At 40.5% G+C, this 15,375-nt stretch overlaps 1 protein-coding gene across 2 annotated transcripts in view; it reads left to right on the plus strand.

Annotated features, from left to right (window-relative positions):
* Window positions 1–15,375, plus strand: part of LAMA4 (laminin subunit alpha 4) — a 148,486-nt gene that overhangs the window by 66,589 nt on the left and 66,522 nt on the right. For both annotated transcript variants that reach the window (XM_021937958.2, XM_021937957.2), the window contains exons 8-11: window positions 1,035–1,186; window positions 3,299–3,409; window positions 10,820–10,931; window positions 13,569–13,736. In XM_021937958.2, coding sequence (XP_021793650.1) covers window positions 1,035–1,186; window positions 3,299–3,409; window positions 10,820–10,931; window positions 13,569–13,736 — 543 coding nt within the window. The remainder of the gene's footprint in view (window positions 1–1,034; window positions 1,187–3,298; window positions 3,410–10,819; window positions 10,932–13,568; window positions 13,737–15,375) is intronic.

Consider the following 15,375-nt stretch of genomic DNA (forward strand, 5'->3'; position numbering starts at 1 on the left):
CAGGCTTTACAAAATGGAGCTGCCTTTTGTCTTTCCTGGATTTCTCTGGCGCTCGTGTTAATTAAATCATGAGGAGTTATACTAGGAACAAAACTTTTGGTTTAAAAATTATTTAATAGTAGGCACCCCCTCCCCCAACAAAAGTATCTTGGTCTCTCAGTCCCTCTGAGCAGAAGAGATAAACCTTACCATTGGATCACATCTTAGAAGATGGCATAGGATGTGAGGCACAAGCAATGCCAAGTTTACCCACTGAATTGGTGGCCCCCTAGGCAAGGTCAATTTAAGAACATCAAGATGCCTGCCTGGTCCTAAGCATCTCCCCCACCAAGCCTGAAGTGCTGGCTGGGACTCAGTTCCTTGAGAGAGCTTATAAGTAAGACCATGTTAAACTTCAAATAACAAATTAACATATTAACAACCATTAACATGCCAGTCTCCCTATGTCACATCTGTAGAAGAGAGCACCATCTCAAGGAAAGAGATCGGGAATAGGCAAGTTGCAAAAGGTGATCGAGGCAGTTCTGAAACACAGTGTGCCATCCTTGTGAGTGTGTCACAGGAGGGCCCTGGGTTCTAGAGGTGATGACAGTGGTCAGAGGAGCTCAAATGTGAAAAGTGAGAAGTGATGAGGAACTGGGACCTGCCTCCCCACGTGCCCACGTTCAGCCTGAACTTTGGTGCCCTCATCAGATGTCAGGAAGCAACTCTCACAGCGATAACCTCAGACCTCCCGGTGCTGAAGTGTTCATCCTGCCAGGAAGTGGGGCTGCGGGGAGGAGCTGTGCCTTCTCTGGGTGGGGAGAAGGTTAGTGCTAGCCCTTGAATACTGACTGAGAAAAGCTAATAGGAGAGGAGGGGCATCTAGCCAATAGCTGTCTTCACTAGCTAATGCCAAGCAAGATACTAAAGCCTGACAAGAGAGACAAAAATAAAATGGTATTAACCAAGGAGATAGAGAATTATGTTCCGCTAAAACAGCCTGCTTTCAGCATGCTTTGACTCGTGATTCTGAATAAATGTTTCACCTCCAGGCTGTGATAAGTGCGTCTGGGACCTGACTGATGACCTGCGGTTAGCAGCACTCTCCATTGAGGAAGGCAAATCCGGGGTGCTGAGCGTATCCTCTGGGGCCGCCGCTCATAGGCACGTGAATGAAATCAACGCCACCATCTACCTCCTCAAAGTACGCAGGAATGTTCTACCTTCCACTCTGTTTTCATCCTGGCTTCACAGGCCCGCAGCTAGCAATTCCTTCGACCCCTTTTTGTATCTGAGTCTCATACCTGTATTACAGGTTGTTAGACCTGCAGGTCTAACATACAAAACATAAGTAATTTCATAGGAAATTATGAAAAGTTGATTGTAACTCTGAGCTTGGGCCAAACAAGAGCTGCTGTCTACAAAAGAGGTTATATGGGAAATGAAATGACTAAAAGACTAGTATCTACGCACAAAACTACTGAGGAAAGAGAAATACTTATTTCCTTGGTGCAGCCACACATTACTTGTTCGAGTCATTACCACAAATGGTACCACAAGGCTACCATTTCCTTAGCCATAATTTGCAAGGTTTTGAGTTTGTGTAGAAGCATCCTTCTGTTCCTCTCTCTCTCTCCTCACCCCATCACCCACCCACTCTCCTTCTCATTTATGCACATTCTCTCTCATTTTCTCATACTCGCACACTCAAATGCACAGACATACACACATACCTTGTTTCTCCTCATAGATCTACTGGTTAATGCCTAGTAAACAAGTTAAAAGCAACCAACAGATTAAAAAAAAATACAGGAATACAGTTGGCCCTCCATATCCACAGGTTCCACATCCTCATATTCAACCAATCTCAGATGGAAAATATACTTAAAAAACAATAAAAAATGCAACAATAATGAAATGAAAAATACAGTATAACAACTATTTACAATAGCATTGACATTGTGTTAGTATTATAAGTAGCATTATAAGTAATCTAGAGATGATTTAAAGTATTCTGGAGGATGTGCATACACTATCTGCAAACGCTAGGCCATTTTGTATCAGGAACTGGAGCATCCCCACAGGGTCCTGGGACCAATCTTCCACAACTACCAAGGGATGACTATATAAAGGTCCTTCTATAGCTAGGATTTAAAAGTTTTCTTTCCCACTAAATCATGGGCTTCTATCACAACCAAATGATATTTTTAAAACAATGATCATTATCTGAGGGAAAATGGAATTAACACCAGCACGTTGTTCTACTTCGTTAGTCAATTTAGGAAAATGATTAAGAGCACGGACTTTGAAACTAGATTACTTGTGTCCAAATCCCAGCTCTGACACCCACTAGCTGTGTGACCGTAGATAAGTTATTTAACCTCTTTAATCCCTCATTTTCCTCATACGGAATTGAGAATAATTATTGCATCTATCTCATGGACTGTTGAGAGAATTCAGTGAATTGATATGTGTAGAGAAGTTAGAACAGTACCTGGCATAGTAAGTACTCACTGCTTTTTGGAGGTGCAAATGATATCCATAGCAGTTGGCCAAATATGTAAAGTGTAAACAAAAACAAAAATTATATTGTAGCCTGGATAGAATCTTATTGTGAATTTTATTCTAAACTTTGAAATTGTTCTTGTCCAAAATTACCTTTTGGAACACATAAAGACACTACCTCCCAGGGGAGTCACCCAGATCCAGGCCTCCTGAAACCATTCAGATTCTCTTTCCTCAAAGGCACAACTTCAAGATAGGAATCATTACAGCAGACAGGAAGTCAGTGTCAAGATCGAAGGTCTCACTCCCAAGTAATCTCGGTAAAGTCACATTTAGACCCACCTCCTCAAAAATGAAAAAGGAGAAAGCAAGGGGTCTGAAATAAAGAGACTTGCATTAAAATGAAAAAGTTAATTTCTGTACTCCAGTTACATCAATCCTGGTGGGTTGGTCCGTTCTTCCAGACCCAACAAAATTAAAATTCTAAAGCTCAGACACCCAGGGTCACCACCAGCCTATATTGTACCTTTGTACAAATCAGGAAAAGGAGCCCTTTCCCCATGGTCAACCCAGTCTCTGACCAGCATCCCTAGTCTAGTGAGGGGAGCTTGCAGAATTTTAGTCCCTAAGGGCCTCAGTCCCTTCTGCAGACCCCACCCTTCACACCAGGCTGCAGCAGCCTGTGGACCCCACTATTTTAAGAGCCTCACATTCTACTCTGAGTCCTCTTACACTGAAAGAGTTTTATGTACATTTTTAAAAACCTGGTGTGCACATTGACTAATTATTTTCAAAACACATTTTTCTGTAGACAAAATTGTCAGAAAGAGAAAACCAATACGCCCTAAGAAAGATACAAATCAACAATGCTGAGAACACGATGAAAAGCCTTCTGTCTGACGTAGAGGAATTAGTTGAAAAGGTATGTACGTATGTATTCAGTTTCTGGGACAGCCTTCAAAGAAAGGATTTAGCTGATGTGAGGCTGGCTGGTCACAAATGACTGAGGCTTAACACGGTCCAGAAAAAATGCAGTGACCCATGTGCCTTAAAATAAATCAAGACCAGACCTGTGGAGAAAGTTACCATACTCAGTCTCTACTGTCTCTTCCCGTTTTGATTGGTTTTCTTGAAAAGCTATGTTTGTGGATAATTTTCTGTGTATTTGTGGAGGGTTGATACAGTTGATTTGTTTAGCTAGGATGGTCATTCAGCTGTTTGCCAAGGCATCTTATGACTAAGAGCTATAGAGCATCCAGAATTAAAATTCATTATATGGAATAAAAAATTTAAATATTGTTAAAGTATACATTAAATGATAAATGGAAAGGAAAGAAATTGTCCTGAGAAAGCAATTTCGCTCTTTGGCAGGAAAAAAACCACTTTCAACCATCACTTTACATCCTAGACTAAAATAAATTAACCTGTTTAAAGAGTTGACTATAAATCTCAATTCACAAGAAAATAGAACAAAATACTTATTAAATCTTGAAAGGGCATAACAGAACACTTAAATATATTACAAAGAATTTCAATAAAAAGATACAGATTTGACAAGATAAAATTTCAAATATCCAATAAAACAACTAAATAAACGAAGAAGACAGCTAGACAGAGAAAAATATTGAGAAAAATACAACTTGTAAAAACTGTCACAAATTAACAGGAAAAACATTAAAACATGAGCAGAGTCAGTGTGAAAGGCTATTCAATGCACTCCATAAGAGCCTAATGGAAAAATACCCATCCATGTGCTATACTAATTTTAAAACTACAAACGGAGTCACGAGGCACCATATTTAGCATATTAGAATGTTTCACACAGTTGTTGTTTTTGTTTTTTTTTTTCTAATGACTTTCCACCAGTGCTGGCCAGAGTACTTCCGAATTGCTGCTTTCAGAAACTGGTACTTGACATTATAAACAGTTCTCACGTTCAACAAAAATTTTTAAAAAATAAAATAACAATAGCATTCTCTTTTGACCTTGTACCCCTAACCCTTTAAGAGATTATGCTTTTAAAAATGTAAGTTACTCTAATTGTACCCTTGGAAGATTCATCTATTTTGAAATGCACATGAACACTGTGTCCCTAGTTCCCCAGCAATGGCACATATTAATCCAACCACTAGTGCTTGAAGAGCAGTGAAATCTCTTAAACAGCAAAGGAAATACCAAGAAACAAATCTTCGTGGAAACTCATTGTTACTTCATGTTGGTATCAGATATGGTTGAAACTTGCTAAAAGTATCTTAATTCTTTTTTCTTTCTTTCTTTTTTTTTTTTGAGATGGAGTCTCACTTTGTTGCCCAGGCTGGAGTGCAGTGGCACGATCTCTGCTCACTACAGCCTCCACCTCCCGGGTTCTAGTGATTCTCCTGCCTCAACCTCCTGGGCAGCTGGGATTATAAGCATACACCACCACGCCTGGCTAATTTTTGTATTTTTAGTAAAGACAGGGTTTCACTATGTTAGCCAGGCTGGTCTCAAACTCTTGACCTCAGGTGATCAGCCCACCTCAGCCTCCCAAAGTGCTAGGATTACAGTTGTGAACTACCACGCCTGGCCTTAATTCTTTCTTGAGGAAAGAATTTTCAAGAAAACATTTGAGGAAATGTTTTCACTAAGATTAGCTCCTCCCACAGGCCAGGCAGAGTTCCTGATCCTTTTGTTGTACAATTTCTTTTTTTTTTTTTTTATTATTATACTTTAAGTTCTAGGGTACATGTGCATAACGTGCAGGTTTGTTACATATGTATACTTGTGCCATGTTGCTGTGCTGCACCCACCAACACGTCAGCACCCATCAACTCATCATTTACATCAGGTATAACTCCCAATGCAATCCTTCCCCCCTCCCCCCTCCCCATGATAGGCCCCGGTGTGTGATGTTCCCCTTCCCGAGTCCAAGTGATCTCATTGTTCAGTTCCCACCTATGAGTGAGAACATGCGGTGTTTGGTTTTCTGTTCTTGTGATAGTTTGCTAAGAATGATGGTACAATTTCTAATGTAAGCTAAATGCAGGCTTTCATGGAGAGGAAATAATGTACGCTTGAAAGTAACATCACAGTAGAAAACGCTCCCGGACAAAAAGAACAGACCACCAACACAAAAGGTTGACGATAAAGCTACTATACTAGGAGCTTTCACTCGGCTGTTTCCATCGATTTTTATTGAATATAATGTTCTAACTACAGTCCTAATGGTGCAAAAACCTGCTGAAACATTTCAAAACAAATGCCCAGGGCTGGTCTTAATGACTTTTTAAGCATTCTTCAAGCCCTTGGTCTGGAAAAGTCCATGATTGATGTTTAGACTTAAGGAAAGCTGTGTCTTAGAAAGCCTTCTATCAAGAAAGTAACTAATATTTGGCTTTAAATTGAGTAAAGGATTTCATTGTCTATACCCATAGTGATAAAAATCAGTAATATTGCCCCTTGAACTTGACAAGTAATACCACTTTTTGCAAATTGTCTGCCACGCAGATTTCATGTGACCCAAATCTCACAAGTTACATCCACCTAGCTACCGGTTTTGTCTGAACTTCCGTTTCTAAATCCTCCAGCCTCCTACTGGGAAGTCCTATAGCCCTTTCCCACCACTTACGTCTGGGATTCCCCTAAAGGATGCCCATCCATCTGTGTTCATAAATAGCCAGTGCTCAAAAGATGCTCACTTTTGCTGCTGCTGATCTTGTCTGCAATGAAAATTCCAAAGATCATGCCAAGATTCTACTTTTCCATGTTCCCAGAGGCACTGTGCTCAAGGTCAGAGTGCCACTGGGCTACAAGCAGAGGTGAGATGAGGCCCTCTCGCAGTCTCAGTGCTACCCCTCACCATCTGGATCTTGCAGGTCCACTGCAGAGCCCAGAGTCACAAAGCATAGTCTCCAAGGGCAGCTCATGAGGTGCTGCGCCGTCTCCACTTCTACTCCTTGAACCACAGCAGAAGCTCCCTGAATGACAACTCATGCAGAGACCCACAGGACTAAAAGGAAAGTAGGCTGTCTCCAAGCATCAAAAGTATCTGAACCTCATCTCTTGTCCTGCCAGAAAGGCAGGACAAAATTAAGTACAGTCGGCCCTCTGTATTAGTGGATTCAATCATGGCTCAAAAATATTTGGAAAAAGTTCCACAAAATTCCAAAACGCGAAATTCAGATTTACCATATGCTGAGTATTACTTTGAATCCATATGAATGAAGTGATGTGTAGGCATTGCATTAGGTATTACAGGTAATTTAGATGCAATATATATGGGAGGATGTGCATAGGCTGTAGTATTGCAAATACTACACCAGTCTATGTAAGAAACTTGAATAACCATGAATTTTGGTATCTATGGGAGCTGGGTCCTGGAACCAATCCCCCATGGATGCTGAGGGGCAACTGTTTACATTTCTATTCCAGAAGCATTATTGGACGTCTGTATATAATAGTTATTTATTTATTTATTTATTTATTTATCTATTTATTTGTTTGTTTATTTTCAGATGAAGTCTTGCTCTGTCGCCCAGGCTGTAGTGCAGTGGTGCAATCTCAGCTCACTGCAACCTCTGCCTCTTGGGTTCAAGCAATTCTCCTGCCTCAGCCTCCTGAGTAGCTGGGATTACAGGCATGTGCCACCACGTCTGGCTACTTTTTGTATTTTCAGTAGAGACGGGGTTTCACCATGTTGGTCAGGTTGATCTTGAATTCCTGACCTCGTGATCCACCCGCCTAGTCCTCCCAAAGTGCTGGGATTACAGGCGTAAGCCACTGTGCCCGGCCTGTATATAACCGTTATTATGCTAAGTGCTAGGTATCCTGAAATATAATAAGGCCCTGCTTTCAAGATGCTTCAGTCTAGCAGGGAAACAGATATGTAAAAACATAATTATCATACAGCATTTAATAAGAGAAACATGGTACAGGCTGAAGGGTAACTCTAAGGAAGAAATAGTGAACTATTTTGGCAGGGGTACACTAGGAAAGGCTTCTCAGAGAAGGTGAGTATTGGCGTGTGTATTGAGAATGAGTAGGAATTTATCAAATACTCCCAAGCAAGGGATAAGTACTGTGAGAACAGATAGATGTGAAGCAACGTGCTGTGTTCTTGGGATTGGAACTATGGCCTTGTGGAAGATTCATTGTAAGGCAGAGAGCAGGAGATAATGCTGAAGAAGCTGTCAGAGGCCCAGTTGTGAAGAACTTTCCCAAACATGCTCATGAATGTGGGAACTTCAGTCTGTGGACTCTGGAAGTCATTCAGGTATTTACCCAGAATGATGAGCTGATTAGATTTGCACTTTAGAAATGTCCCTCTGCAGTGTGGATGACAGACTAGCCAGCGAAGACTGACAACAGGGGCACTGCTTAGGAGACTGCCACAGTGGTCTAGACAAGAGAGTAGTGAGTTGCTGTCTTGCCTTCATTTGAAAAGGATTTGCAGAGAACAAGGATGAACTGAGACTGTGGTCATGGAAAAGAGGAAGAGAGGCTAGAGTGGCAGGTGGAATGAAACAGACTTGGTGACCAGTTGGAGGTGAGAAATAGCAAAGAGAGAAGCTCCATTCTGAGACATGGATGACTAAGACTACAAACACGAATGGATTACTCTGGACATTTTAAAAGTGAAATATCTGTGAATGCACAGAGGGCAGATAGAGATGTGAATCTGCAACTCAGAGGGTAATCAGGGCTGGAAAGGAATTTAGAGGTCATTAATGTTTAGGAGGTAGGCAGAAGTAGATATTACTGTACAAATTCTAAAGTAGCACACCAATATTCCTAGCACACCAATATTGGTTTGTCCAACACTGTTGCTGTTTATACTTGTGTCCCAGAGTAATTACTAAAAGTTCTCCCTTTCATGTGCAAAATGCCCCAGGTTGAACCATAAAATATATGATCACCCTAGATATTGGTTATCATCCTCACATAATCTACCTTTTATGTACTGTATTACCAAGACACCCTTGCCACTTTTATGTCAAACATGTACAAGAAGAATTTTCTGTTGAGATGAGCAAATGACTAATACATTTGTAATGTAAACTACCAACTGGTTTACAGTTGCAAGGTAATTTTTTAATTTCAGCTTTTCTTAAACCAAGGCACACCCGTTTTACCATGTGCCTATATCATTATTTTCCTTCCACAGGCAAAGTTACAGAAAAAATAAACATTCAAAGAAGCCATCACTATACGTTCGATTCAGTAATCTTATAATGTAAAGGAATAGATGTTCCTCTTTGCCACTGGTCCAGTCATACATACAGTATATCGATGTCTATATAGCTCTGTCTACCTACATCTCAGCGCCCTCTGGCGTTTGTCACAAAGAAGAGGTCTTCTTATAGGCATGACATTTTTCAGCTGTCTCTCATCACTTCAACTGAAGTTTCCGTATCAAAAAATAGTAAGTTTAATGACACAGTAATAACAACAGAGATTTACTCTGAAGTATCAAGTCAAAGTAAAAACTAGGGGTGTTACGCTCTGCGAATATAACTTAAACTGGATCAAAGATCCACTTATTAACAATTCTAAAATGTTAAATGTTTGTGTCCATATTTTTTAAAAGCAGCGAGGAGTAACATTAAGATTTATTGTAGTTTCGGTGTATTTAGTTTTAAAATGACCACAAATACTGTTTTATCTGGAAAGCACTGGAGCAAGCCAAGAAGACGACTGGAACTGCAGGAAGGAATATAATGATTCAGAAGGCGGTGTTCATTCAGAGAGCCCAGTTTATGAAGGGACTGTTGACCACATTGCCACTGCACAGCGGGCTCTGTAGAGAGGGGATTACCAATCTGCCTGATAAAAAGCCTCTGGGCATGTGTTTGTTGTAATACCGTTTCTGCATCCTTTTCCTTGACCACCTGAGAGGGCCACATTCTTGGATTATTCCTGGAGAGTGTAAAAACGTTCCTGGTAAAATCATGGCATAATCCTTTGGGTAGAACACTGGATGAAAGGAGAGAAGTTCAAAACAACCATTGCCCTATCCTCAGGAAACTGTATAATGGGTCTACCAGCGCTCTGTGTGGCAGATCACCCCACAGTTCCTTCATGTATTGCAGCAGTTTTTAAAGAGCTGAGCCAAAAACAGCACCAGACAAGGCAAGTGGGCATTTTACCAAATGCCAGACTAAAGAACTCTTCTTCCTCTTAAATATAACCCACAGATCAGTCTTTCGAATCCCAAAAGGAAGTACATGTCGCCCGTGCTGTGCATATAGGGTGGTGTCCTGGTCTTGAATCACATCTGTGCTCTTAGATCACATTCTGTCCTTAACCACACACACAAAAACACACACATACACACAGACACCCACACAAACCCTTTCTTCAGAGGCCACATTTGAGTTGGGCATTATTTTTGACAAATACTGTGTGAGATCTCTGAAACAGAGTCTCCCGAGTTGAGAGAATGGAATCAGCTTCTCGGAGAAGAGCTCCATTCACGCTGAGCCAAATCTGCTTGTGTAGTTATTTGTATACAAGTGCCCTCAATGTTGGTGGGAATTTGGAATGAAGCACTGAAAACAGCATTTTAACCCAGGGAGAATAATCCTTGAAATCTCTGTGGTAATTCAATTTCAGCGGTGGTTGGACCACCCAGGAGCCACTGGAAGCATGGTGCATTTCAAGGTCTGCCTATTTTTTCAACAATTTTCTCTTTGAAACTTTAAACTCTTCAGTCAGCACAATGTCAAAATGATCAGCAGACATAGGCAATTTTCTAGTCCAGCACCTTGAGATACAGTAAAAATTTGAAGAATAAATTACATATGAAAGGCAGTTGGTTGGGATTGAACTGTGACTGATGGTATAGGAATAGCACCAGATTTCATAGCATTCTGTCATTCTAAAACTGGCCATCAAGTGAAGTAACTTAGGAATGGAAAACCAAACACTGTATGTTCCAACTGATGTGTGGGAGCTAAGCTATGAGGATGCAGAGGCATAAGAATGATGCAATGACCTTTGGGGACTTGGGGAAAGAGTAGAGGGGGAGGTATACAAGACTACAAATATGGTGCAGTCGATACTGCTCAGGTGATGGGTGCACCAAAGTCTCCCAAATTACCACTAAAGAACTTACTCAGGTAACCAAATACCACCTGTACCCCAATAACTTACGGAAAAGTCAAAAAAATTTTAGAACTGGCCATCACATTAACTTTTATGCATTATTTTTGGGATGATGTTATATGTTATGGAACTTTCACATGCCAGGAAGATTTATGTTTATGAAACACATTATGCCCACCCTTCCCTATCTGTGCTTATGCAACATTCTTTTCTCATACATTTAATCTAGCTTTATATGGATTATTTGTAGGAAAATCAAGCCTCCAGAAAAGGGCAACTTATTCAGAAGGAAAGCATGGACACCATTAAACACGCAAGTCAGCTTGTAGAGCAAGCCCATGATATGAGGGATAAAATCCAAGGTAAATATATTCTCTTCTGGTTCAGTTTAATATCAAGGAAACACTCATGTTATTAACAACAGTAGACACAATGGCTACTGTTCAGTGTTTGCTGTGTGCCAGGAACTTGTTGGTACAGTATTATGGGTTTAAACTTGTATAAGGTCTTTATTTCAAGTTTGTTTATCTGGGATTTCTGAGCACTCATCCCTACTTACTATGTTTTGATGTTCGAGGATCAATGTATAAAATCATTCCCTTTTTAGGCATTCCTCAGAATACCCTTCTGACAGAGGAGACTGCATGCTATGGTGTCTCTAAAATGCAAGAGTTGAGTAGGAGTCACAGATTGTTCCCAGTTATTTGCAGAAAACAACATTGCCTTTAGAATGCCAGTAAACTGTCAGTTGACCCAAATCATCACAAGCTGTTTCTATGATGGGCTTTCCCAAAGGCCAATCGGGCAACATGCTTGGGCTCCCAACCCAGAAGAAAAGGAAGGCGGGGGACTGTGGGAGATTTCTTTGTCCTAAAGCATTGTGAATGATTGTACCTTCCCTCTTGGAGGTTTGCTTAATTTGTGCTCTCACTTCCAATAAACGCAGGATAATCTTGAAGACTATTTTAATAGTGCACTAATAGCTGGACTGCAATTTACCAGCAAAAAACAGCAGATTTCATCTGTTATAGGATAAAGAAGATTTCCTTGGGTGAGAGTTTGCTAAGATCCAGTATCTGCATTTCCATAGTTTTTATTACACTATATATTAAGGGCTGGATGACCATACCAAGTGCATCCCAGGGCACAGTGGCAGTAAAGGGACCCACAGTGGAAGATTCATGTCTTTATACTGGGGCATATTCCATGCAAAGGGATATAGAAAAGATTAATCATTTGTCGTGTTTCCTTTGATGCCTATAATAAACAATAAAAGCAAATGACATGCAATCCAAACACTCCTCACTCACATCCTCTCTCATGGCTCATATTTTTGCATTTCCTGACAAAATATTCTTTTTCTATAGCATTTTAGAGTTACTATTGATTTGTTCAAAAAGTAAGATTGAACCTGGAAGATAACATGACCTTATCCAACTAAGAAATACATGCCTCTTTAGGCAGCAAATGCCAGGACCCTAGTAAGCTATTCAGAGAAAATAATTCACCTTTGCTATTGTAACCCATGTTTTGATTCAAAAGTGTTTCATTTGCAAAGGATCTGAACCCTCTTATTTGATCCTTTAAGCATGGGAAAAGATGAAAAAAATACAAGGGAAATGTAAATGGGAAACAATAACTTCTATCAGTTTTTAAATTTTTAATATAATGTATGAATAGTCTCCAAAGACCAAAGGCAAAAATACTGTTGCCTGTATTTCCCTTTTCTAATCTATACTGCAACTAGCTAAACTAAAACAAGCCAAAATTGTAAATATAAGACTTGCATCAAAATGCCAAAGAATTCAGCATCGCAAGTGCTAGAGCTGAGGAAAAAATATTTTCATTTAGTTTGTTTCACAGGTTAATATTTTAGACTTTACTTGAAGAGTGGATGTTTCATCCCTTTATGTAATTCTGGAATGCTGTACACCAATTATATGTCATTCCTTATTCCCAGCCATCTCTAAAATAACCGCTGGTGACCTTCAAACTATTATCTACATAAAATACAACCCCTTATCCTGGTATGATTTATGTGACACCAATGTTTGTTTACCCATCAGGTCTGGCCAACCACATAGATCATAGTAAACCACAGACACGCAATTTCATTTATGCCAGGAAGATAAAATGCTTCCTCCTGGAGCTGCAGTAGAACAAGGTGACAATTACATACCTTCCTTCTCATCATATGTAGTAGGAATGAGGGATTCAAAGAAGTATTTCAGTCTGCTAATATTTAGACAGGTCACCTAATCCCTTTGAGCCTCAGTGGTCCCTCCAGTTCTAAAATTCTCCACCCGACTTATGGAAGTAGGGTGAAAATGACCCAGAGTGGTCACATTCTAGGAGGCAAACAGCAACTGCCAAAAAATAACTATGAATGAGCCAAAGCTCACATCATATTATAACAAACCCCCATTTTATATTTAGCCTGTGAAATAATTTGAAAGACTCATTTGGACAGCTAGCAATATGCTCTCATTTTGTCTTAAAGCTTTGATCAAATCTTTGTCTAAAATACAATTAATAACTCCTACATATTAATAATCTCACCCATGACAGGAGTGATCACTGAGCATTTTCTCTAAGTTAAATATGTTATATAAAAGGCTAATCAAAGACTGTAGATTTGGATGCCTTGAATATCAAGTTACAGTATTTCATGCTGAATATTAGCATTCTCGTATCACTGTGGAAACCAGATGAGGATGAAAGCTAAGCAGGTTTTGCATTAGCCAGTTCCCATTCTGAAGACTCCACATAGGAAGCAGAGAAGAGTGGTTTCCTCGTGTCTTTCTCCTTCGTGGATTAGGTGATGAGCTTCCATGCTCGCTGCGATTCACAGCATGAACACTAGCACGCTGCCTTTGAATAAGTCTCTCTTTCCATTTCAGGATCTGCCCTGTCCTTTGCCCACAGCCCTCGCTCCCTTGCATTTCTAGTGCCCGATCATCTCTCCCTGCTGCCTTGTTTCACCATGTTCTTCCTTTCAGAGATCAACAACAAGATGCTCTATTATGGGGAAGAGCATGAACTTAGCCCCAAGGAAATCTCTGAGAAGCTGGTGTTGGCCCAGAAGATGCTTGAGGAGATTAGACGCCGTCAACCATTTTTCACCCAACGGGAGCTTGTGGATGAGGAGGCAGATGAGGCTCACGAACGTAGGTGTATTCCTCTCGTAGCTGACCCAGCACATGTTTGCCCTCTTTGTGGGTCCAAGAGCACACGGTAAACCTAGGGCAACATATAGTCAAAGCAACCAATTTCCTGTGTTCAGAACTATTTAGAATCTACATGTGGCCACAGGGAATCATTCAGGACAACTTGACTTTATAACCGAGATTTTTAGATTCAGGCCCAACTTTGAGCCCCTGAAAACAGCTGAGATGCCATAAGGAATCTATAGCATTTGGTGAAAACGTATAACACAGTAGAAGGAAGGCTAAAGGAAACAAATTCCCAGAACTACAGTAAGAGAAATTTTATTGAGAAGGCAGGAATGCTACAAGCCCAGAAATATTCATGCTGTGAAGACCATGAATGACTTTAGTATCTTTTAGCCTCCAGTGGAAATTTAACATTTCCTTTAGCGATGAGTATAGGCACCAAACCACAGTAATATTATTGAATCTATCACTTGATCACTGTATCAGTTATCAATTACTATTCTAACAAGCCACCCCAGGCCGGGCACTGTGGCTCACCCCTGTAATCCCAGCACTTTGGGAAGCCAAGGCAGGTGGATCACAAGGTCAGGAGTTTGAGACCAGCCTGGCCAATGAGGTGAAACCCCACCTCTACTAAAAATACAAAAATTAGCTGGGTGTGGTGGCATGCATCTGTAGTCCCAGCTACTCAGGAGGCTGAGGCAGGAGAATTGCTTGAACCTGGGAGGTGGAGGTTGCAGTGAGCCGAGATCACACCCCTGCACTCCAGCCTGATGACAGAGTGAGACTCCGTCTCAAAACAAAACAAAACTAAACTAAAGCCACCACAAACGTATTCATTTAAAACAATAACCATTTATTGCTCCTGCTTTCATGAGTTGGCAATTCAGGCTGGACTCAACCTGGACAGCTCGTCTCTGCTCCATGTGACATATATTGGCTGAGCTCACTCAGATGTCTGGGGCTGGCTGTGAAGGCTGGGCCTCTCCCTCCATGTGAGGTCTTCACTCAACAAGGTTAGTCCAGGTTATTCACATAACAGCAGCTTTAAGAGAGCAAGAATGAAAAGCACATGGTCTCTTAAACCAAGGCTTGGAGCTCAGCAATGTCACATCCATTTTACTGATCAAGACCAGCCCAGACTCAAGAAGTAGAGAGAGACTCCACTCTTGATTGGAAGAGCTGCAAACAATTGGTTTAACCTACACACTCAGTGAGAGAAATCACCGATTTGCATATTGTATTTTAGCTGCTGCTGTCTCATAACACTGTTTAAATTCACCAATAACTCAAAATTATGGTAGCTATTAGATCCACCTTTAGATCTTGTTAGTTAAGGGATTAGTAAAGAAGCATATACATTATTATATTACCAGTTTGGTTTTTAAATATATTAGTCTCCTTTTAAGTTCTATATATTTTATTTTACGCATTTTAGAACACACTGTGAGAAGCAGTCTGAAGGCTTCATTCGATTACAAAGGGACTAGTGACACAAAAACGATGAAAGGGCAGTAGGTCGTTTTCCTACAACTGTCACTATCAACTTCTGCTAACCATTATTGTGGATACTGTAGAGAGACATTATTGACATACAGGTTTATTATGGTGGCAAATGTGTAAAGTCTTAGAA

This window comes from Papio anubis, chromosome 6 (assembly GCF_008728515.1).
Source record: "Papio anubis isolate 15944 chromosome 6, Panubis1.0, whole genome shotgun sequence".
Lineage (NCBI taxonomy): Eukaryota > Metazoa > Chordata > Mammalia > Primates > Cercopithecidae > Papio > Papio anubis.